We start from the raw sequence: 24334 nt of genomic DNA, 5'->3' as shown, positions 1-24334 counted from the left end.
TGCCTAATGAGTAATGTTTGAGAGCCACTAAGTTGAGCCCGCTACCCTGGCATAAATACAAACACAACAAAAATCAAGCTTAGCGAAGTGGGGAGAAGTAATATGGCAAATGTCAATGGGTCAAGTACAGATTTTGCGAAGAATTCCATAAAGTGCTAGAAAGTGTCACGCAGCCATACTGAACTACCTTTCCCACCGTACCGAGAGAACTGTGAATTACAGAAGCACTAAATTCTATAGAAATGGGGGCCGTCCTAAGTGCAGTGTGTTGTGAATCTAACCATTCTGGCTTAATTAGGAACGTTTGAGATAAGTATTACAATCTGGTGGTTTTGGTATTTCCTTGCGTTATACGACTTTTTTTCCAGTGTGCTTGATGAACTAAACGAGCCACCTTGTTCACGTTCGGTGAATGCAATGACTAGATAATGGGTGATGTGGAGGCAAAGATCAAAATGAATGGATTATTTGCAGCATTTTCAATTAGAAAGTGCTCCCAAGCGTTAAGAATTAGACAGCGACGAAGAAATTATATCATTTCTCTGGCAAAGCTACAAATGCCAGCGAAATCAAATTTAGCAAAAACAGGGAGAACGCTACGGAAAATCTCTGTCCAATGTTAAGTCCCTGTGGATGAACTGCACCTTTACAAAAGAATTCTAATGAATTGTTCAATAGTTTCGCCCAGCCGTTTTCAGCTATGTTTGCAATGCGCCGAGATATGTTATAACAAGTTTATATTTTGCGGAAACCGAAGTCAAGTTCTTGGCTTGGAGAAACTTTAGCGTTCCTGGCTTGATAGTGGTTTTTAGTTGTTTTTTCTTTTTTTTAATACTATATAGGGTTCCTTCTCTCCATGCCGTTTTTTATAAAGGCTTTAAAAGCCATCTTGCGCGAAGTAAGCCTTCAGTTGGTAGCCGGTGCTCCACCACGTGTCTTTCTATTCACTTTCAGTCTGTGCCTACTGAACTGATCAGAGCGCGTTATTGCAGCTAATCACTGGGCGCTAATTTTTTCTCTCTCTTTTTATGCTTCATATGACGTTTGTGACTGGTTTCCCTCATGTCCTTGGTGAATTAAAAAAGCAGCTTGTTTATATTTTTTTTAATATGGGTAGTAGATAACGTATGATGCGTAAGCGAATTTCTAAGTGTGTGGACTAATATGGCCTTTGCAGTAAATGACGCATTGAATAGATATGGAGCTCTATATGTCTGTTACACAAACAACGCTGATTAGTTATTTCTCCTGGACAACTTCGAACGCAAACGAGAGCAAATACGGGTATGTAGTGAAAATGGGGAAGGATTATGCAGGCAATCTTCAGAAGTGAAATGTGAAAAGAATAACGAACAGCCTCTGTTAAAATTCCTTATTGAGTGCTACGCAGCATTATATGCAACCGATGTTTGAAACGGACCAGGCGACATGTTTAAAGTAGGTGTTCTCTCATCTCGTAGTGATATGCACTCCAATTCATAGTTGCCGCACACAAGTAATGATTAGAACCACCTTCATGCCTCCGTCGCTGCCGTCACTAATAACATCGCCTTCAAGAAAGCTGTCACCGTTTTTTTTTGTTAACGATTTGTTCTGTTCACACACACCTGTCAATAATGCCCTTAGGCCTGGACTGTATGTAAAAGTAAATAAATAAATAAATAAATGCCGGCTGTATGGGAGCCCTGAAGCTGCCGTAGATGACCAGGCCGTCGGTGCCCAATATTCATAAAAAGCGCCAACAAACAGACGCTTAGTACTTCTGAGGAGTGTCCGAAGTCGCTTAGTCAGTTTCGCTGACTTTGAGGTATTAGTCGCTCAGTTTGGCATACGTCAGCGCAGGATTTTCTGACCCGAAATGTCTTTTGGTTCAGTAAGCAGAAGGGGTCGCTCTCCAAAACCACATGTAAAGAAAACATGTAATACTATTACCGCTTATATCTTTGCAACCTTGCTATCCACGCGTCTTAATTTATTAGCATCATGTAGAGGAAAAAGGCCATTACTCGATTGTGCATGGGTCACGAGCACAGATGGCGCCGTTGTAGTGTGATGCATGATGCAATCAGAGCTAACTTTATCATTATCAGCATTATTATCATCATAGTCATCATTTATTATTACCTTAAAAGGTCCCTCCATGGGGTACTACATAAGGGGCAGGGGTGGAAGTAAATTTACAAAATACACTAAAATTGGTCACAGATATAAAGTGGGGAACAATGTGAGAAGCCATTTAATGAATCGAAAACAGTAAAAAAATAACGAGATACACATGGTCAAACAGGGATCACTAAGAGATACGAGAAAAACAATATTATGCAGCATACACATGGCAGAGGGAGACAACTCAAGAACACATGATAAAGAGAAGCTAAATTGAAGAACAAAGCATGATTGAAAAAACAAAAAGAAGGTGAACTGTAGTTAATACAAGGATTCCATAAGCTTTGTGGATAATAAATGACGAAAAAATTTTGCACAATCATGTTTGAGGACGACCAATTTGGGCAGTTTATTTCATTCCGCTACAGCAATAGGCAAGAACGAGTTAAAGGCGTTAGTATAGCTGTGAAGACGCTGAAACCTCAATGAATTGAAAAGATGGCGAGAAGTACAGATCGGCGGGAGGGGCAGCGTTCTGTGTGAATGCGAAAATGTATGTTCTGTAAAACAAAGCCAGTAGGGCAATACGACGTCGGTATGCTAAAGAGAGACTGAGGGAGTTTTTTATTTTACTAATGCTGTGCTTGTAGTTATAATTAGAACACATAAATTGTGCGGCGCATTGTTGGACTAATTCAAAGATGTTATTGAGGCAAATTTGACGGGGGTTCCAAGTACACGCAGCATATTCAAACTTTATGCGTACGTATGTTTCGTATGGCCAGCTGTCTAACAGAGGGTGGCGACAAAGATAGATTCGTTCTGATGAATCCCAGGGACCTCAATGCGTCTGCTGCAACCTTTATTATGCGTTCTGCCCAGGCTAATTTTGTAGTAATTAAGACGCCAAGGCACAGGTATTCTTCTACTTGCAATACCAGTGTCGAGTGCAACGAGTATGTATAAATAGAGTGAAACCGTTTCCGAAATACACGCTTAAGTTTACATTTCATCACCTGCTTTGAGCACAGTTTTAAATTTGGGTCAAGTCGTTCTGCTGATGCACGTGATCTTTGTGGTTATTGATCTGGTGGTAACGTACACAGTCATCTGCGAATAGATGGATAGTAGATGAAGTTCAGTTAGGTATGTCATTGATAAATATTAAGAAAAGCAGCGGTTCAAGAACCGAGCCTTGGGGGACTCCGGATGTTACTTTTGTTGCTGAAGGATGCTAAACTCTTATCACAGTAAACTGCACTTGGTCTGTTAAGAAGTAGTTTATCCATGAGAAGATTAAACGGTCGAGACTGAGTGCCGCGAGTTTAGTGATAATTCGTTTGTGAGCGACGCGATCAAATGCTTTCGAGAAATTGATGTATATGATGTCAATTTTAAACGAAGAATCTAAGTTGAGATGAAGGTCAGTATTAATTCAAAGAGCTGTGTTTCACAGGATAACCTAGGACGAAAACCATGTTGTCTAGGATAAAAAAAGAATGAGTTATCATCGAGGTGTTGCGCTAGTGTGAATATATGATGTGCTCCAGAAGCTTGCAGGCTTTGCTAGTTAGTGAAATGGGGCGGTAGTTAAAAGGGTAGTATGACTTCCAGTCTTGAATACTGGTACGATCTTAACAGTGACCTAGTTCATTAGAACAGAACCCTCAGAGATAGACTGCGTAAGTATTACCAGTCTAATGCGACTAGAAACGCAACTAGTAGCCTTTAGAATTTTGGCAGGAATATTGTCAGGGCCTGGAGCACACAATATTTTAAGTTTGTCAATTAGATTAGATATACCAGTAGAAGTAACAGTGACAGGAGGCATCTCGGTAAATCCCGATTTCGGTCCTGCAGGTGCACACACACCCATTTGGCTGGCAAATAAAAACTAACGTAAAATGCGCATTCATTACATCTGAGCGTTCCTCATGTGGAAAATGTGACCCGTTAGGGTTGGTTAAAGACATAATTGAAGAGCGATATTTTGGGGTTAAAATATTCCAATTTTGTGGCGGGTCAACGCGCACAATATGTAACATGTCTTTGTCAAAAAATTAATTTTAGAGCGTTTTATGAATTTGGGCCCCTGAGTTACTATGCAAGGCAATATCATCAGCGAAACTTGCGATTCGCTGATATATTGCCTTGCTTAGTAACTCGGGACCAATTGCAATGCATGCTCACTGACCTGGAGAGGCAAAGCAGAAGGGTGGGTCTAAAAATCAATCTGCAGAAAACTGAAGTAATGTTTAACAGTCTCGGAAGATAACAGCAATTTACGATAGGTAGCGAGGCACTGGAAGTGGTAAGGGAATACATCTACTTAGGGCAGGTAGTGACCACGGATCCGGATCACGAGACTGAAATAATCAGAAGAATAAGAATGGGCTGGGGTGCGTTTGGCAGGCATTCTCAGATCATGAACAGCAGGTTACCATTATCCCTCAAGAGAAAAGTGTATAGTGGCTGTGTCTTACCAGTACTCACGTACGGGGCAGAAACCTGAAGGCTTACGAAAAGGGTTCTACTTAAATTGAGGACGACGCACTACCGGTGAAACCGTGACTATGTGCAGCTGTACTTGGCGTCTCTGCGTGGAGTGCATAATTAGCCGCACGGGGAACTAGCCCTGGAGGTAGTTGACGCAACGAGCTATGGAAAGAAGAATGATGGGTGTAACCTTAAGGGATAAGAAAAGAGCAGATTTGGTGAGGGAACAAACGCGAGTTATGACATCTTAGTCGAAATCAAGAAAAAGAAATGGGCATGGGCAGGACACGTAATGAGGAGGGAAGATAACCGATGGTCATTAACCCTTTCGCTGTCACGGACGTGCCGGTACGTCATCGCGCTTCCCCCCCACAGTGTCACTGACGTACCGGTACATTCTCTATCGTGCATTCAGAATTTCGCGCCTAAGCGCAAAGCTGGCGTTCCTGGACTGGCCATTTGTTGACTCTTTCTACAAGTTCGTATTTTCGCCCCGACCTGTATTAGTCCATGTATTGAAGAGCACGGTGCGACTGCCACTCCCCACTTTCGCTTTGCTGAGTGGCGCGGTGGCTCCGCATTCGCTGGATCATGCGTCGCGCGCGTCTGGTTATGGGTTCAAGGGTTGTTCTGCCATCTGCGCTCGTTTGAAGGTTTTTATTTTTCTTCTGTTGGTGTGTCTGCTACGGCGCGTCAAGTTCAGGCGCACGTGCCGTTGCCTCTCCGAAAAGAGTGACTCGACTGCTGCTTTCGCTCTCTCGCTGCACCCTCGCTTCCGACTTGCAGCAGTAAACGTAAAGCCCTTCGAACTTTGATTTAGCCTTTTTTTATCTCCCTCTGTCTTCTTGATCACACAACCTCCCATTTCTCTCCGTTGTGCGGGCGACTGAAAGCGCATCGTCCCTGCGCGCGGTTACTTTCGGATGGCTGAGCGCGCGGGACCTTCGTCTGCTCTTTGGAGCGGTGCCTCTTCAGATTCAGAATACGAGCCGAGCTCGGATTTGGACTCGGACAGCGTCTCACACGAGGAAGAGATGAGTTCTGCATCGTCAGATTTGGATGTTGAACGGATGTTTTAGTCAGGCTGATGATGATGATGATGTTTACTAACAACAGCTGCAGAGCACTGAAATGTGCATATTGCACTATGTTATTTGTATACCAATCATGATCAAAAATAAATTGCTATGTTCATTCCCTGTTATGCTCGTTCCCTGAAACAAGCCAACACTGGGGGTGCGTCACGGCCAGAAAGGTCCGACAGCCAAAGGGTTAAGGGTTACGGAGTGGATTCCAACAGAAAGGAAATGTAGCAGGGGGCGGAAGAAAGTTAGGTGTGTGGATGAGATTAAGAAGTTTACAGGGACAACATGGCCACAATCAGCACATGACCGGTTTATTTGGAGAACTATGGGAGAGGCCTTTGCCCTGCAGTGGGCGCAGCCAGGCTGATCATGATGATGTGTTGATGACAACATATACCACAAAATTTTGAGGAATATTCTGGAAGAGGAAGGTTTAGGTGACGATTGCCTACAGCTTTTCAGAAATATTTACCCAGAAAATACCGTTTGCATTGAATGGGAAGCGATCAGGAGCGAGGAGAAAATTGATATCGGCAAGGGACTGAGGCAAGGGACTGGTGCCCTTTATTCCCACTACTGTTTATGATGCACATAGGGAGGATGGAAAGGGCGCTAGAGGGAAGTAATATCAGGTTTATTCTCTCGTACAAACAGGTCGGTACAGTAGTAGAGCAGCAGCTTCCAGGTTTGTTTTATACGGACGACATTGTGCTGCCAATTAACAAGCACAGTGATATGCAATGTCTGGCAAATATCTGTGGACAGGAAGGCGGGAACTTAGGTCTGAAATCTAGCGTTAAAAATCAGTTGTTATGATGTTCAATTAATACAGTGAACAGACAGTGTCAATATAGGGCCAGGAAATACCTCGCGTGAAGGAATATAAATACCTTAGTGTATGGATAAATGACGGCAATAGATATACGGAAACACAGAAAAAGACAATAACAGTAAAGGGGAAGAGAAATGTGGCCATAATGAAGCACAGAGCGCTACGGGGATACAATAGGTACGAGGTGCTCCGAGGTATGTCTAAAGCTGTAATGGCTCCAGGACTTACATTTGGAAATGCGGTTATTTGCTTGAAATCAGGGATACAGTCAGGACTCGATGACAACCAAAGGTCAGTGGGACGTCTCGCATTGGGCACTCACATGAAGACTACAAATGAAGTTGTGCAGGGTGATATGGGCGGGAAAAGTTTTGAAATGAGGGAAGCTCACAGTACAATGGATTATGAAGAATGACTTAGGAATATTGAAGTAAATGGGCTGGGAGAGTGTTCAAGTATTTGTACAGGAAAAACATTGATTCACAGTGGAGCAAAAGAGCTAGGAAGCCTGCCGGCAAGTATGTGACCGGTATATTGAGCAACATTGCAACAAAGAACGCCAGGCGGAAAATCACAGAGATTGAGATAATCTAATGGGTGGCGGCAATGAAAATCAAACATGCTATGAAAAGATACCTCAAAAAACGATATCAAGAAAGAAACAATTTATGATAATTGAAAGGGAAGGTTTTTACTTTTCGAAGCGAGATCAGTATGCCTTAGAATACGTACTTATAAAGCGAGAAACAGCGAGGATAAATAAACATGTGCTTGCAGCAGCATCGCTAGGGAAACAATGAAGCATTTTTTATTAGAATGTGAAGATATCTGCCCAGCGGTCCAATTAGGTCTCCGTGAAGCCCTTTGGGTTCAGCGAGATTAGGGGGCAAGTAAACGTGTCCAAAATATAGATTAGTAAGAGGCGATTGGAAGACTGATAGAAGTAGGGAAATCACAAACAACGGAGGCGTACAAAAACAAAGTTCACAGTAGGGGTTCTGAAAGCTTAGTTATAAGAATTCATCGTGGATAAATGTTTCTCTCTCTCTCTCTCTCTCTCTCTTCCCTTTCGTTTTTTTTAACATAGGTAGGACATTAGGCAATATAATAAGAGCTTGGTGGCGCAACGCACCACCCCGTTCCAAAGGGGACGCTCATAGCAGCCGTCCATCCATCCAACGTCATAGTCGCCTAGGCGGCCTTATAATAATACCGTATTTACTCGCATAATGATCGCACTTTTCTGTCAGAAAAATTGACGCAAAATCAGGGGTGAGATCATTACGCAGGTTAAATTTCCCGCGAAAAGAAAAAAAAAATTTTTCGTCTCGCGTTTGCTGCGGGACACCAAAACAAAAATTACGGCCGGCGGAGCTAGCCGAACGCAATTTTTTCTTCTTCTCCTAAGTACATTACGTGCCTTGAAACAGTTTCTTCCGTATCAGTAATGAATAATAATGTTAATATCGGCAAGTTTGCGGCAATAACATAGCCATGTCCACTTTGAGGGGACAGAAACAGATGGGCACGCTTAGCTGCCAGTGACATAGAAATACATGGCCTCCATGCTGCGGAAACTGTGGCATCTGTCTTCACTACTATCCTAATACGGCACGTTTCCGCTAAGGCTGGGTAAATATCTTAGCTGTGCTGCAAGCGTCGGCATATGAATAGGGTACGCTTTTGAGGTATCAGTGTAAACGTGGCTACCATCGTTACCGCTCGCGATTTGTTGCGTGCCCACAAGTGCAGATGAGAAGAATTGAAAGGCGCCTTTTTTGTTGTTGTTGACAACCATTATAAAGCCTACACATAATAACGGCAAGTTAGGTTGCAGCTTTTTGTTAGTCATGGACGTGCGGAAAGTGATGAAAGTAATGAAATGAGGCATCTACTTAAGAATGTTTGGTGTGTGCAGACCGCTTGGTTTGTCTTGAAGAGCCGTTCGCGTAGCATTCGACAGATGATAGGCGTGATCAATATTTGCTATACTTGGCACACGACATATCGCTGCGGCAAGTTCCGGGTGCAATCATTGCACGGGAAATTAAAAAAAATCAAATTTTGACGCCAAAATTCAGGGGTGCGATCATTACGCGAGTGCTATCATTATTCGAGTAAACACGGTAGCAATAATAAGAAGGAGAAGAATGATGATGATAATGAGTTAAATGCTCTCTGTCTAGTACTTACTGCTCAACGTAACTTCACTTCTATCACTAACTTCTTTTCACCTTTGAAGAGCAGCTGAAGAGGTTTTAGAAAGTAAATACTGAAAGAGACGGCCTGAAAAACTAGGCGGATTTTCTAGATGAGCACTCTGACCAAATCCACAGTACATCGCACTACACACACTTTCCTGAGGTTCAAAGAAAACGCAAGAAGTGACAGCACCTTTAACGCAAATGTGGAAGAAATGAAAGTACAATCGCCCATTCAGCTTAGCTTAACTTCATACTTCTCTGAATTGTTTCAAAGTCTCGGCACCAGGTAGTGATCGCATCATTTATGAAGTGATCAAACACGTACATTCAGAAATTCGAAAAAGACTTCTATCTCTTTTGAATGCTATGTGGGCAGTTGGATACATTCCATCTGCTTGAAAAGAAGCTATTGTTACAAGGGCGAACAACATCGACAAACTACGTAAAGAACATTGTTTACATTTATTTAAAGTCAGATGTAGGCTATCGGTAACAGTTCAAAGTGTGTAAAATTTTTGCACGCTTTAGCAATAATTACATTGTTCGAGGATTGTAGCAGCAGAAATTGTAGTACGCAGACACAGAAAGGAAAGAACAGACGTGAAAGTAGCTGTACTGTCAACTGATTTCTTGATTGAAATTCCCGCCCTTTCTATTTAATCGCCAGATCTGGCCCCTTTTATCTGCTTGTGGTTAAAAGGGACGAGATTTGGTGACGAAATGAAAAGCGCAAGAATTTCAATAAAAAAATCACTTGACACGGCGGCTACGTCCACGTGTGTTTGTTCGTTTCTGTGAATGTGTTCCACAAGTTCTGCTGCTACAGTCATCGAAGAATAAACCAACTAGCTCAGTTAAACCCCCTTTTGAGAGTAATCACATGTGCAGGGTATGTGGGGTGTTATAACTTTGCTTTAGAAACAGCACATCAAAACATCAAAAAGATCACATATATTGAAAGGAGGGGTAATATTATGGGTAATTTCTTTAGCAGGTCCTGCAAATCATATATTCTGGAATGTTTCAAACAGACCACTGGGATAGGGGCAACATTTTAAAGTGTGGGATTTAATTATAGTCTACTGACATGCCTATTGCAGCTGCTGAAAAGAAACAGCTTCGCTGGAGATTGGGTTACAATTCTGCAAGGTCACACAATTCTGCAATTTATTGTTGTGTGTTCGTACCGTTAACGACTGGGAACTCGTATAGGCTCATCTTTGTGTACCGTTTAGAAAGCCGATATTCGGTATTTGTTATCGTTGTTCGTGTTGCAGTAGTAATTTGGCTACTGACCCTCGTGACACCATTTATGCAATTCCAGTGTGTTAGCCAAACGTTTCAGTATTACTTGCACGTGACTTTAAGTACCGGAATATTGTTTGGCATACTGCTGTCACTCAATTGAGTTTGTTTTGTACTAAGTGTACCAAGTCTCTGTTATGATTTACACTATGAACAAATTGTTTACACAGCACATCAACGCGAACTGCATCATTTACTTCGTGCTATACTGCCTACTGCGGCAGCAGCTCTTTGTAGTTTCATCTATTATCTTCCTGGAGTGACTACTGTGTTTTTCACTTCATGGAAATGTACTGGTTGATCAAGCATCAGCGTAATCACACTACGCATGTAACAAATTGTGCAGCTGCTCAATTTGATGATGTTAATCATAAGTTATGTGTTGTCATGGATGAAATCTGGCAGCTTTTCACAAAGCGGTATGTGAACGCCAACTGGAAAATATTTTAATAGCTGCGTCCCTCACAAGCGCTTGCTACACTAAGACCGGTAAACTCTAATAAGCATGTGCTTGGTTTAATCAACGATCAAGTGTAAACGAATGCTTCGTTCAGCTAAAGTTATAAACTCCGCATCACTTTGGCATAAGTATACCGCTCGTTAACTGCAGACCATCAAAAAAAGCGGAGATCACCAGAGGGTATATTCTTTAATAATACGCTCAGTTTTATGTTGACTCGCAATCCAAGACAATTTCTGAAGGTTACCTATAAAATGTGTACTTTCCACGCTACACTTCAGACACAGGGCCAAAATTTATCCTTAGCAAAGAAAGTGCCAGTGTCGTAAACGCTATGTTTTCTTTGTCGTCCTCGTATGATGGCAGTTTTCGTAATCCTGATTATGGTGCATTTGTGTTTCGCCCGATGCATTTGATTTGGTTTTTATTCGGCAGATACATCAGTTTTATGGCGATGTTGAATTAGCCATGACAAAAGTGCAAACTCAGTATACTGTAGGCATGAGTGACTTCAATGCAAAAGTGGGGAAAAAGCAGGCTAGTCAACAATCAACTGCCGACTACGGCGTCCATTCTAGGAACATTAGCGGAGAGATGCTGGTAACATTTGCTGAAAGGAATAAGGTGCAGATAATGACACATTCTTCATGAAGCGTAGCAACAGAAAATGGACCTGCAAAAGCCCTAGTGGCACTGCAATGGTGAAACAAGAAATAGATCTCATAATTTCTGCCAGTTCTGGCATAGTGCAGGATGTAGAAGTGTTAGGGTAAAGTGCAGTGATCGTAGGTTAGCGAGGTCTACTATTCACCTCAATTTGAAGAGAGAAAGAGTAAAATAGGTCAAGAATAAACAGGACAAACGAGATACAGTAAGGGTAAAAGCAAAACAATGGGTGCTGGTACTTGCAAACAAATCTTCAACCTTAGAACAGAGAGATGATGATGACATAGAGCAGCGATTGAAGTGGGTGGTAACGCACCAAGGCAAACAGCAGGTAATCCCTCCCAAGTAAGAAAGGACCTAATAAAGAAACTACATACGGTACAATGAAAGTATCCGACTGAAGAGGTCAGATAGAATTCACAGAGCTGTCAAAACTTATCAACAAGGAGATAATAAGGAATAGTTGAAATTATAATGTGAGAAAGACTGAGGAAGCAGTAAAAATGGACGCAGCATGAAATCAGTGAGAATGAAACTTCGCAAAGGACAAATCAAGATGTACGCACTTAAATATAAGCAGCACAATATCATCAGCAATATTGAAGATATAGTAAAAGCAGAGGAAGAATTCTGTACTGGCTTGTGCAGTGCCCAGAGTAGTTACGACACCTCCATTTGAAGTAGTAATGAAGAGATCACAAAAGTTCCTTCTACAAGTAGCAATTGGAAGGGCCTTGCAAGACATCTAACGGGGAAAGTGGCAGGAGAAGGGGAAATAACAGTCGATTTAATCAAAGGTGAAGGAGACATAATCCTTAAAAATCTGGCGGCTCTCTCGACTTCAAGGGTCCCAGAAAACTGGAAGAATGCAATCATTATACTAATCCACAAAAAGGGAGATATTAAAGAATTGAAAAAATATAGGCCTATTAGCTTACACCCAGTATTATATAAAGTATTAACCAAAATAATTTGCAACAGAATAAGGGCAATACAGGAGTTTAGTCAACCAAGGAAATATGCTTACTTCAGCAGGGGACACTCTGCAATGGATCACATCCATGTCATTAATCAGGTAATTGAGACATCTACAGAGTACTGTCATTGTCTCTATATGGCTTTCATAGATTACGAAAAGGCATTTGATTCAGTAGAGAGACCAGCAGTCATAGAGGAATTACATAATCAAGGAGTATAAGCCACTCAAGTGAATATCTTGGAAAATATCTACGGATATTCCACAGATACCTTAATTCTCCACAAGAAAAGCAGGATGATACCTATGAAAGGGGTAAGACAAGGACACACAATCTCTCCAATGCTATTCACTGTGTGCTTGGAAGAAGTATTCAAGCCATTAAACTGGGAAGGCTTAGGAGTAAGGATGAACAGCGAATACCTTAGCAACCTTCGATTTGCAGACACTGTCCTGTCGAGCAGCACTGGGGACGAGTTACAACAAATGACTGAGTTTCTTAACCGAGAGACTGTAAGAGTGGGGTTGAAGATTAATATGCAGAAGACAAAGATAATGATCGGTAGCCGGGCAAGGGAATAAGAGTTTAGGATCGGCAATCAGCCTCTAGAATCTGTGAAGGAGCATGTTTACCTATGTCAATTACTCAAAGGGGAGCCTGATCATGAGAAGGAAATTTACAGAATAAAAATGAGTTGAAGCGCATTCAGCAGACATTGTCAGATCGTGACTGGTAGCATACCATTATCATTAAAAAGAAAGGTGTGCATTCAATGCATTCTACCGGTGCTGTCATACAAAGTAGAAACTTGCAGACTGACGAAGAAACTCCAAAGCAAGTTAAGGACTGCGCAAAGAGCGATGGAATTAAGTATGTTAGGCGTAATCTTAATACACCTGTAATCTGTAATATTAAGAGACAGGAAGAGAACGGTGCAGATCAGAAAGCAAAACAGGGTATCTGATATCCTAATTAACATTATGAGAAAGAAATGGAGCTCGGCAGGTCATGTAATGCATAGATTAAATAAGCGGTGGGTCAGTAAGTTCACGGAATGGGTGACAAGAAAAGGGATGCGCAATCGAGGACGGGAGAAGACTAGGTGACACCAAGAAATTGGGAAATTCGCGGGCGCTAGTTGCAGTCGGTTGGTGTAGGAGACGGGTAATTGCAGACCGCAGGGAGAGGCCTTCGCCTTGCAATGGACATAAAATAGGCTGATAGTGATGATGATGATCGTTATAATAATTGAAAACCTTAAAACATTCTCATCAGCTGGTATGCACAACAATTCTAAGGTTCTTAATAATACTTAAAGTAAGCAGTTCCAGAATTTTCTCTCTTGAAACTGACCTGTATTCCTGATGATCGGAATGTGGGAAAAAGTATTCCTGTCTTTTCCTCTTTCGGTGACAAACATTCTCATAATTCTCGTATTAATTATCGACCAGTATAGGTAGCCAGTGTATCATGCAGAATAATGTAACATGCCATTTGCTCTCATACAGCTAGTTTCCTGCAAGATAATCCATTTTTTTAGAAGGCTTAACACAGTTTGCGATTAACATAGTGTGAAATGTTCTGTGGTGCACCAACTGTTTTTTGAGGGGGGGACGAGAAGGCAAACCACGAGTAATCTGACTCTCTCTCTGTATGTGTGTGTGTATATATAAACGAGAAGAAAGGTGGTTAAAAGTTGTATTTTCATCCACTTTCATTTCCATTAATTTATCGTTTCTTTATATCATTTATTAAGCCCAAGTAATTTCCCCTATGTGGTCCTTGGTGTCAGTGTTTGTTGGATTCATCATCATCATAATCATCATCATCATCAGCCTGGTTACGCCCACTGCAGCCCAAAGGCCTCTCCCATACTTGTCCAACTACCCCGGTCATATGCTAATTGTGGCCATGTTGTCCCTGCAAACTTAATGTCATCGGCCCACCTAACTTTCTGCCGTGCCTGCTGCGCTTCCCTTCTCTTGGAATGCTGTCTGTAACCCTTAATATAACCATCGGTTATCTTTCCTCCTCATAACATGTCCTGCCCATCCCCATTCCTTTTTCTTGATTTCAACTAAGATGTCACTAACTCGCATTTGTTTCCTCACCCAATCTTTTTTCTTATCCCTTAACGTTACACCCATCATTCTTCTTTCCATAGCTCGTTCCGCCATCCTCAATTTAAGTAGAACCCTTTTTGTAAGCCTTCAGGTTTTTGCCCCGTACGTGAGTACTGGTAAGACACAGCCGTTATACACTTTTCTCTCAAGGGATAATGGCAACCTGCTGTTCATGATCTGAGAATGCCTGCCAAACGCACCCCAGCCCATTCTTATTCTTCTTATTATTTCAGTCTCGTGATCCGGATCCGCGGTCACTACCTACCCTAAGTAGGTGTATTCCTTTACCACTTCCAGTGCTTCGCTACCTATCGTAAACTGCTGTTTTCTTCCGAGACTGTTAAACATTAGTTTAGTTTTCTTCAGAATAACTTTTAGACCCACCCTTCTGCTTTGCATCTCCAAGTGAGTGAGCATGCATTGCAATTGGTCCCCTGAGTTACTAAGAAGGGCAATATCATCAGCGAATCGCAAGTTACTAAGGTATTCTCCATTAAATCTAATCCCCAATCCAGGTCTCTGAATACCTCCTGTAAACACACTGTGAATAGCATTGGAGAGATGGTATCTCCCTTCCTGACACCTTTATTTATTGGGATTTTGTTGCTTTCTTTATGGAGGACTACGGTGGCCCCTCGGTTAACCCCCTTTTTTCTCGTTTATTACATAACAAGGGTGCCTAATCCGGCAACATTGATGCCTTCAGGTAGCATGTGTGGGTTTATTTACCGGTTGCCTTCACCCAAAAAGATCACGTTCTCGTGGTGCCTGCGGCAGAAAGGATGTTCCACGCCCGCCGCCAAGGTCTGTGAGTTGTGGCGCTGGCTAACACTCCTAATGTTCTACTAAGAAACATAAATCCCCAAGAAAGTGTATGAAGAAACTGAGCCACGGTAGCTCAATCAGTAGAGCATCGCACGCGAAATGCGAAAGTTCTTGGATCGTTCCCCAGCTGCGGCAAGTTGTTTTTTTTTCATCCACTTTCATTTCTATTAATTTATCATTTCTTTATTTCATTTATTAAGACCAAGTAATTTACCCTATCTGGTCCTTGGTGTCAGCGTTTGTCGGCTTCCTATCATATATATATATATATATATATATATATATATATATATATATATATATATATATATATATATATATGCCTTGAGCAGCCAGACGCATGGACATTTGGGTGTATGCGCAGGCTTAACAGAAAGCTGCATCGGAAGTTTCTCATGTCACTCTACAATTTTCTCACTGACACTTTTCATCTAATTATAATAAAAAATAATCCGAGTATCTCCGAGTGACGGCAAGCAACTGTGCCTTGGTTCTGTCCAGCTACGTTGCATTTACATATTTTAAGATTTTAGTTCATGATAGTGTGTGTGTGTGTGTGTGTGTGTGCGTGTGTGTGTGCGTGTGTGTCTGTGTGTGTGTGTCGTTGACGAAGGCTGGCTTACGAGCCGAAACGTTTGACAGTAAAAACAATGTGTTATCCGTTACATTGTGTTTATTATTTTGTGATATATACATATATATATATATGTACTACAGTAATAAAGGGAAAATCAGACATCCACCCGCTTGTAGCAATTGCTACAGAGGGAACCCATACGGGTTCCTCGAAAGAAAAGCCTCACAGTTGAAGAAAAATTCGTCCTGGTCCGGGACTCGAACCCGGGACCACCTCCTTTCCAGGGCAGCCGCTCTACCATCTGAGATAACCAGGTGGCTAGCAGATGGTAGGGCGAAGTCGAATTTGTCAGCAGCTCGAAGCAAAGGCAAGAGTTTGACGTAATAGTTCTGCGGCAACCCGCAAGGTGGAGAGAAGTAATTAATAAAGGGAAAATCAGACATCCACTCGTTCGTAGCAATTGCTACAAAGAAAACCCGCGACCACCGCCTTTTCGGGGCAGCATGTCTCTCTCTCTCTGTGTGTGTGTGTGTGTGTGTGTGCGTGTGCGCGCGTGCGTGCGGAGATACTATTACAACCAGCGAAAAAGACTAAATTCGTTTGTCTAACATATTTAAATTTAGCAGGAGACATATAAGTATTTATCGATCACACATGGTGAACATTGGGGATCAGAAAAATTATTTGAATTTGCATTTCTTTTCTTGGCACTATACAAAATTGTATAAAATGTGGTTGGACTGCATTAATGCACATGGAAAATTTTTTAGGCCTTGCTTACTGGCACCCTGTGTCTGTATTGGCCTCGAGGAGACATTGTGGCGTCGATTCACTGGAATCTTACCGTGGCGTAGAAAACAACATTGTGTGATAGTGGCTGTGAAGTGTTAATCGGTTTTGTCAGCGGTTTAATCACAGCAGTACTTTAATCACAGTTACTTCCAAGTGTTTGCATGTTTTAAGGATTGCATGTGGGCGTCTTGGTTACAAAACAACCTACATCTTAGTCTAGTGTGTAGGGCAACAAAGCCTTTTATTAGAGCAACTTGATGTTTCTATATTGGTTATTCAGTTGGCATGATCTGTCCCAAGAAAGCTATAGGCAATTTTGCTGCAATAACTACTGTTTTCATGGAATGCATCGTGGGGAATGTGGCTTGTTTCTTTCATTCATTTCATTAATTCATTTGTTTATACTGTCAGCCCTCATCGGGCTATTACAGGAGTGGAGAATAAAAACAACAAAAAGAAACATAGAATGCGACAGAGTTACAAGCTTTGACTCATAAAGCTTGTCTTAGAATGAAAAACACCTATGAAATACAACATACAAGGAAAAGTAACAAAGGAACCATTCATAATTTGGCACCGCATCGTCATAGACACAATAAGAGTTACACATGTAAAAGTAAATGGATACATATTGGGTAATTCACTATGTGTTATTACAAAAAGTTGTGCTTTTAAAACTTTCCAAAAAGGTAGTTAAGGACATCAAGGTTACAAGAGAGTCGGGTAACAAATTCCAGTCTCTTATCGCCCTAGGAAAGAAACTGAACTTGAAGCAATCATTGCGGGCGAGTAGAGGAGGTATGTACATACTATGACGGTGCCTCGTTGACGCGTTCATAGGAAGCTCAACATAAACATCTGGTTTAATATCTACTTGATAGTGAATAACTTCGAATAGGAATTTTAATCTGTCGTATTTAATTTTGAGCTCAAGTGGACCTACATCAGCTAATTGAGATAACTCTGTTGGAGAATGGATGCGACGATATTTATTAACTATAAACCTGTTAGCTAGCCTCTGTATACGGTCAAGTTTGGAACAGTTAGTTATGGTGTGTGGGTCCTAAACGATTTTAGCATATTCAATAAGTGGTCTAACTAGAGTTTCATAAGCAAGACATTTAATTTCAGGGGTTGTCCCATTGAGGTTTCGCCTAAAAGACCACAGGGCGCTTAGCGATTTGATGCACACATTTTCTGTGTGTTTATTCCAGCGTAAATCTGATGTAAAGGTTTAACCCAAGTATTTGTGTTTTTCAACATTCTCGAGTTTCTTGTCATCAATGTAGTATGAGTAAATAAGGGTATGCTTTTTATGTGAAATAGACATAGACACTGATTCTTGAGGGTTTATAGCCATCTGCCCATCGTCGCACCATTTTTTAATATTTTGTAGATTTGAGTTAAGTTCTTGGTCTTGTCTCATTTGAATTTTGTTATAAATGACGCAGTCATTGGCAAACAAGCGCAATGGTACAGTGGCTCTTTTGCCAGAGTTATCGCTAAACGATGATTTATTATCGGTTTATTATATGTGGAACTTCAACAGCTTATATTTTTGTATCCTCAATCCAGGCATATGGCATATGCAGTCTATATATGCATATGCATATATAGACTAGGCATATGGGGCCAGTTTGTTCTTCAGCATTAACGCTATGTTCACATTGTATCAGGAATTGCTGTCTTGTGTTGTGATTGAAACATTATTTACAACCTTACATTCAGGATTTCAATTTCCCAGCCAGCGAACTGCAGCAAAGGTTTCATGTGATGACACATTCTATGTCATAGCGATAGCAGTCAATCTCGACAGTGGTGGCCCTTAAGGCCAACAGGCATCCATTTTCTGTGCGAGTGCTTGTGTAGGACTAGGCATATGGGGCCAGTTTGTTCTTCAGCATTAACGCTATGTTCACATTGTATCAGGAACACATTTTCTTACTCAGTATGATAGCCCTTGAACCTACATCGTTACCACAAAGAGCTGTTTGTCCACCAACCTTTCCTTTGCCATGTCTTTCGCTTGTGCTCTGATGTCATGGTGGCACTTCAGCTAGCTAAAGCAATGATGGTGTTTGAGTACCCACACAGCCTTGCAGTTTTCCGACCTGAGCATTGCTTCATTAAAAGTTGACATGATTTGGTCTTAGGAGACAGAGGCAAGTTAAAAAGAACCCTCATAAACTTCTTTCGAAGTCATTCTAACTTTGTCAAATATGCCGTGCCTTTTGATGTGTCCGTTCAGCAGGGACCATAATAATAATAAAAAATCAAAATAGCTTTGCAAGGCCAGCTGCTAGGCTACCACTGTCTCTTCAGCCAGCCTGAAGCGTCTCGCAGCCAGCAAGGCAGGAGTGCAAAAAACGAAAAACGAAAGTGTGGCAGAGAAAACATTGTTCATGGAAATCCCCTACATTTGTGGACTATTACACTGACTGAAAAACATAGTGGCTTCCCAATACAATCTTGATGTACGTAGTTGTTTCAGTCACGAACAAAACAGCCAGTTGCCCAGTCCTGCTCAAGCACTGCGTACAAATGCCCACGAATTAAAAGTTAGTTGTGTGCATGTGGTGCAGTATACCACATTTCATTTTCCTAAGGCTGCAATACACTGGGCAGACTGGTTGCTACTTAAATAGTAGGCCCTTAGAGATTTGCAGCCGTTTCTTCACATTTTGCTGCAGATTGTATCAAATATGAATGCAAACTGTTTCGCAGGACACATCAGTTGAGTTCAAGCAATGGGGCTGAGTAACCCAAGGAATAGTTTTATCCTCCAAAAGACAAATTGTCACTCTTAAAAAATGGTCTCTCTCATAACATTTCAGTACAGTCCCTAGTTTAGTACAGGTTTTCGTATGATGTGTCGGATTCTTCTACGGTACAATGCTGTACCGCACACTCTCTTCTGTTGCTATAATGACAACTTGTAACAAAGGTTTTCTTTCCTTACAAATGTTTGGAGACAATGCCTGTCAGCTCATCTTTTAACCTGTTTTTCATTGGATTTGTGCACTTACATCAAACATAAGCTACAAAAATATCAGTACTCAGAATCACAAAAGAACACACCTGTGTAACAATTCTGCTGGGATCGCTGGAGTGGTCAGCCACAGAATGCAGAACAGGTAGAAAGGCACCCTGAGTTAAACCAAAGCAACAATCATTGTTATATGCAGATCAAAAATTTTATTCTGTGAGGCTTTTAGCATGAATACTAATTACCACATTTGTATGTAAAATAGTTTTGCATAATAGCTGAGCAAGGTTAATCAATGTCTCGCCCTGTAACTGTCAGCCAGTGCTACACATGGCAATGGCGGCGAATATGGCACATCCTTTCAAGTGGAACTTTTGTTGGTTACATGAATTCAAAAGAACTGAGGCTCACATAATACATGACACCTGTGGTTAGAAGGATGTGTTGCATCCAGCACCAAGGCCACAAGTGGCACTGCCTAATACTTCCAGGGCCAGACTTAGTACACACACAATACAAATGTGCAACAAAGTGAACAGGAGGAGAGCTGCTCCTATAGCTTGAAGATTGCATGCATCATGCCGATGTGAATGCAGCTCCCATAAGCATCATCGAGTTGCCCTTTCGTCCAGTTCACTTCCCTTCCTCTTTTCTTTTCTCTTCATTGTTTGTTGGTGCCATCTGGTAATAACGAACAAAAATCAACCACCTCAGTTCCCATTCTTGTTTTACTACATGCATTAAAGTCATCCAAATGTGCTTAGGACTCTCCAGGATGTACTTTAAGCATTTCGTTTTAACAATATTTTCTCTCGGCTTCACTACACCTTAACGTACTGCTAATTCTAGACAATGCTTACAGAAAAACCCTTATCCAGAAAATTATACCTATGATTAAGACTGCACAGTCTATGGCTTCGACATGTGCACACACACTATGCACGTTTACAATAAAAATATAAGTGACTGTTCTAATATGCACACTTAGCATACTGCTTAACAGTCACCTGGTTCCAAAATGCTTTGTCATCGCACATACGATGGCTACAACTATAAATTTAAATCTGGCAGTGACTCAAGACACTGCCATAACCTTCATATTCCAATCAATGATAATTTTCGAATTCAGAGCAGTTGGACATAAATAAGGCAAATAGTTTAATGAACTGTTAAGGTAAATGGCGGTAAAAGGCCATATGCCTGAAACATAGGTACTGTTTATCACCTAAGCAAGCTAGAAGAGGTAAAGAAAGATTAGCTTTCATGCTTGTTACACTTGTGGCACGGTTAAAGTTGGACAGGATAAAACGAGCAGCGTTATTTTGAACCAGCTCAAGTAAAGTTATCAGTTTTTCATGATGCGGATCCCATATCACGGCGGCATATTCCAAATTAGAATGTATTAGTGTTTTATAAAGCAGTAATTTCAAAGAAGATGGAGTTTTGGGAAAGTTACGGCGCACGTAGCCCAACATGCGGTTAGCTTTGTTAGTAATGTATTCAATATAGCGCGTCCAGTTAAGGTCAGTGGAAATGTGAACACCCAGGTATTTATATGAAGTAACCGCTTCTAACGCAACATTATTTAGGTAGTATACAGGCGGAGAGTTGGCACTTCTTGGTATTCGCATAATTTTGCACTTATTAGTATTAAGTTCCATAAGCCATTCATTACTCCAAAGAGAAACGTTAGAGAGGTCACGCTGAAGACTGTTAGCATCGTCGGGGGATTTTATTTCGCGGAAAACAACACAGTCATCAGCAAACAAAAGAATGTTAGATGATACAATGGAAGGAAGATTATTGATGTAAATACGGAATAAAAGGGGTCCAAGCACTGACCCTTGTGGCACGCCCGAGTAAACTTCGCTGAAAGGCAAGTTAAAATTATTAGCGTAAACGAACTGCAATCGGTTAAGAAGAAAGTATTCAATCCATTTCAGAACATTGTAGTCGATATTCAGTTGGGTTAGCTTTAAAAATAATAAGCGGTGACATACCTTGTCGAATGCTTTCGAGTAATCTAGGAAAATGCAGTCAGCTTCTGATGCGCTATCTAAAATATGGTGAAGTTTGATAGTGAAACTGGCAAGTTGTGCTTCGCAAGAAAATGACTTACGAAAGCCATGCTGTGCAGGTGTAAAAAATGAATTAGACTCGAGAAAGTTCACAAGGTTAGTGAAGACTACATGTTCTAATAGTTTGCAACAAGTACTAGTGAGCGAGATGGGGTGATAATTTATAGGGGATGTTCTATTTCCTGACTTGAATAATGGAACCACCTTCCCGACTTTCCATTGTGTTGGCAGAGTGGAACTATCAAGAGTCTGCTGAAATAACTTTGTTAGTATTAAGAAACTGTGGACAATTGTATTTTTTTTTTAATTTTAGCATGAATGCAGTCAAAACTGGGCGATGAATGAAATTTTAGGGCATCAATAAGTTTAGCAACACCAGATGAATCGATGAAAATTTGAGGCATAGTTGTGAAATTATACCGGAGTGGAACGGGATGTTTGGTGTTTGATGTGCGCGAGAAGTTTAGAACAAAGGTTTCATTAAGTTCTGATGCGCATAAATGAGCCGGAATAGGGTCACCTGACGCGTCAGTTAAGTTAATAGATTCTTCGGTATGCGGGTTGATGACACGCCAAAATTTTTTAATGTTGGTAGATAGCATCGATGGTAAAGTGTTAGAGAGGAAGTTATCTTTTGCTTGCTTAAGCGCAGTTATATACGCATCAGCGGCAGTCTTGTATGCATCTCAGTGTGCATTACATTGTAATAGCCTGGCTGTACGATATCGGCGCTTTTTTCTGTTAGATAGGCGTCTTATATGGGCGGTATACCATGGGGCTTGAGGATTAGAAGTGATGGTGCGTCTTGGAACATATTTTTGAGTTAGTTTGTGAACTTTCGCCGTGAACATATCCCAGTTAGTTTACACAGAGCGTTCGTTAAAGTTTCTGAAGAAGTTTTGAGTAAAAACTGATAATTCATTGTTAATGCCATCGAAGTCTGCTCTAATATAATCTAGTATGGTCTTTTTCTTCCTTGCAGGTTTAGGACAGGCAGTGTTAATGTTGAAAATGAGCAAAGAGTGATCACTTATGTTAGGTAAATAGGTGATGGCTGAAGCAAAGTCGGCTCGATTGGTTAGGATCAAATCTAATGTGTTGGCTGCGTCGACAGAGATTCTGGTAGCGTTAATGACTAATTGGGTAAGTGAAAAAACAGAGCATAAATCAAGAAAATCGCTGGCATCGGATGAAAATGGAGATAGGGTGGAAGGCTGGGTAACCCAAGAAATATTCGGAAAGTTAAAATCTCCTAGTAAAAACAAAGAAGCCGATGGAAATCTGGTGTGTATTATGTTAAGTTCGTCATGAAGGTCGTTAATAAACGAGCGTAGAGAAGAAGGACTATAGCATACGCCGAATATTATTTTCTGATGGTCAAGAGTAACTGATGCCCAGACAGTTTCCAAGACGCTATTAGTGTAGATGCATGATGACGGTATGTCTTTCGAAATAGCAAGGAGCACGCCGCCTCCCCGTTGATTAGTTCGGTCATTGCGATATACTGCGAAGCGGTGTCTGTTGTGAAAGAGTTCGTTACCGTGAATTTGAGATGATAGCCAAGTTTCAGTAAGTGCGATGATATGCACAGAACAGGTGTCGATTGCCGATGAATGAGAAAGAGAAGTTTTCTTATTCAAGATACTTCTGATGTTAGTATGCAGAATCTTAACATCAGATAGTGATGAATGACCACTGCCCCTGTATTGCCACATTGCCAATGCCACATTCTTGTATTTTTGCTTACTTGCTTAGAGATGGCATCAAACAATTTGCTTATGTGTAAATTTCACTACATGGCTGTATCGCATTTCCCTTGTCTTTTCCCATTTGTCTTAATGCTACTTTATGTGCATGTAAATGGGCCAATACTTCCTTCAGCCAAACACAGCATAGGCCAAACACTATGCTGTCCAACGTACATGCATTTCACAGCACCGAACAGTGGACTTAGAGAATGAGCAACTCTTTGAAAACGTGCAGTCCTTTGAACACACATTGAATGACATATATCTGGAAAACAATGATTTTGCTTAAATCATAACTTAATCTAACTGGTACTAAGCATAATGCATCATGCAATAAACTTGCATTTACCGGACACCACTATAGACACTACGACCTCGTCAGCTCCTCCACAATCTGGCACGATGTACTCAAGCTGCCTGTACACCCTAGAAGGTGTCTATGATATCTTTTTAAACAGCTCAGCAAACGTGAGAAGGACATAAAGTGAAGCTCGGAGAAGCAAAAAAAAAATTAACATTCCTCTCTGTTCCTCTGCATGGGAAGGTGCAAGCAAATGCTGTATTTGAACTGTGTTTTTAATCGTGCAGTACTAGAGATGACATTTTTGCAACAATATAGCGATGAAGAACGATGACAATAATGTTACAGAAACCGACCTAATGGATATTTTTATGAACTTGCACGAGGTTTTCGTCATTATGCTTATGCACACACCTGCATACCTCTACTGTGCACAGTCTTGTTGTTTCGGATTTTTTATTCTTTTACCACATAGTAATTTACATGATACACTAGTTCTGAAATACATCATGTTGGGCTCCTTCAGTATTTTTATTTTCTTACTGGTACACACATGCCTATACAGGGCATGTGTATACAAGGAAAGCCCTCAAATACACGGAAAATTGTCGCGAGACCGGCCGCTCGAGCCACTTCGTGGGTGTTCTTGGGCTTTTTTCATGCTCGAAAAAACACATTATGTAGCACATATTGAGCCACAGAAAGCTGTACCGGGAATTTTTCATGTTGCCCTACAATTTTCTAATTGACAGTTTTCATCTAATTACAATATT

The 24334-nt window shown here is 41.1% G+C and overlaps 1 protein-coding gene and 1 long non-coding RNA gene across 2 annotated transcripts in view; one reads left to right on the top strand and one right to left on the bottom strand.

Annotated features, from left to right (window-relative positions):
* The window catches only part of LOC126524113 (uncharacterized), a 177095-nt gene that overhangs the window by 108289 nt on the left and 44472 nt on the right, over positions 1-24334 (top strand). The window lies entirely within an intron of this gene.
* Positions 1-24334, bottom strand: part of LOC129382724 (uncharacterized) — a 108262-nt gene that overhangs the window by 57890 nt on the left and 26038 nt on the right. Inside the window, exon 3 of the mRNA XM_072285827.1 lies at positions 19527-19595. Coding sequence (XP_072141928.1) covers positions 19527-19595 — 69 coding nt within the window. The remainder of the gene's footprint in view (positions 1-19526; positions 19596-24334) is intronic.

Source organism: Dermacentor andersoni, unplaced genomic scaffold (genome assembly GCF_023375885.2).
Source record: "Dermacentor andersoni unplaced genomic scaffold, qqDerAnde1_hic_scaffold ctg00000067.1, whole genome shotgun sequence".
NCBI lineage: Eukaryota > Metazoa > Arthropoda > Arachnida > Ixodida > Ixodidae > Dermacentor > Dermacentor andersoni.
The sequence above is the reverse complement of the archived record's forward strand: the minus strand, read 5'-3'. Positions and strand labels throughout refer to the sequence as shown.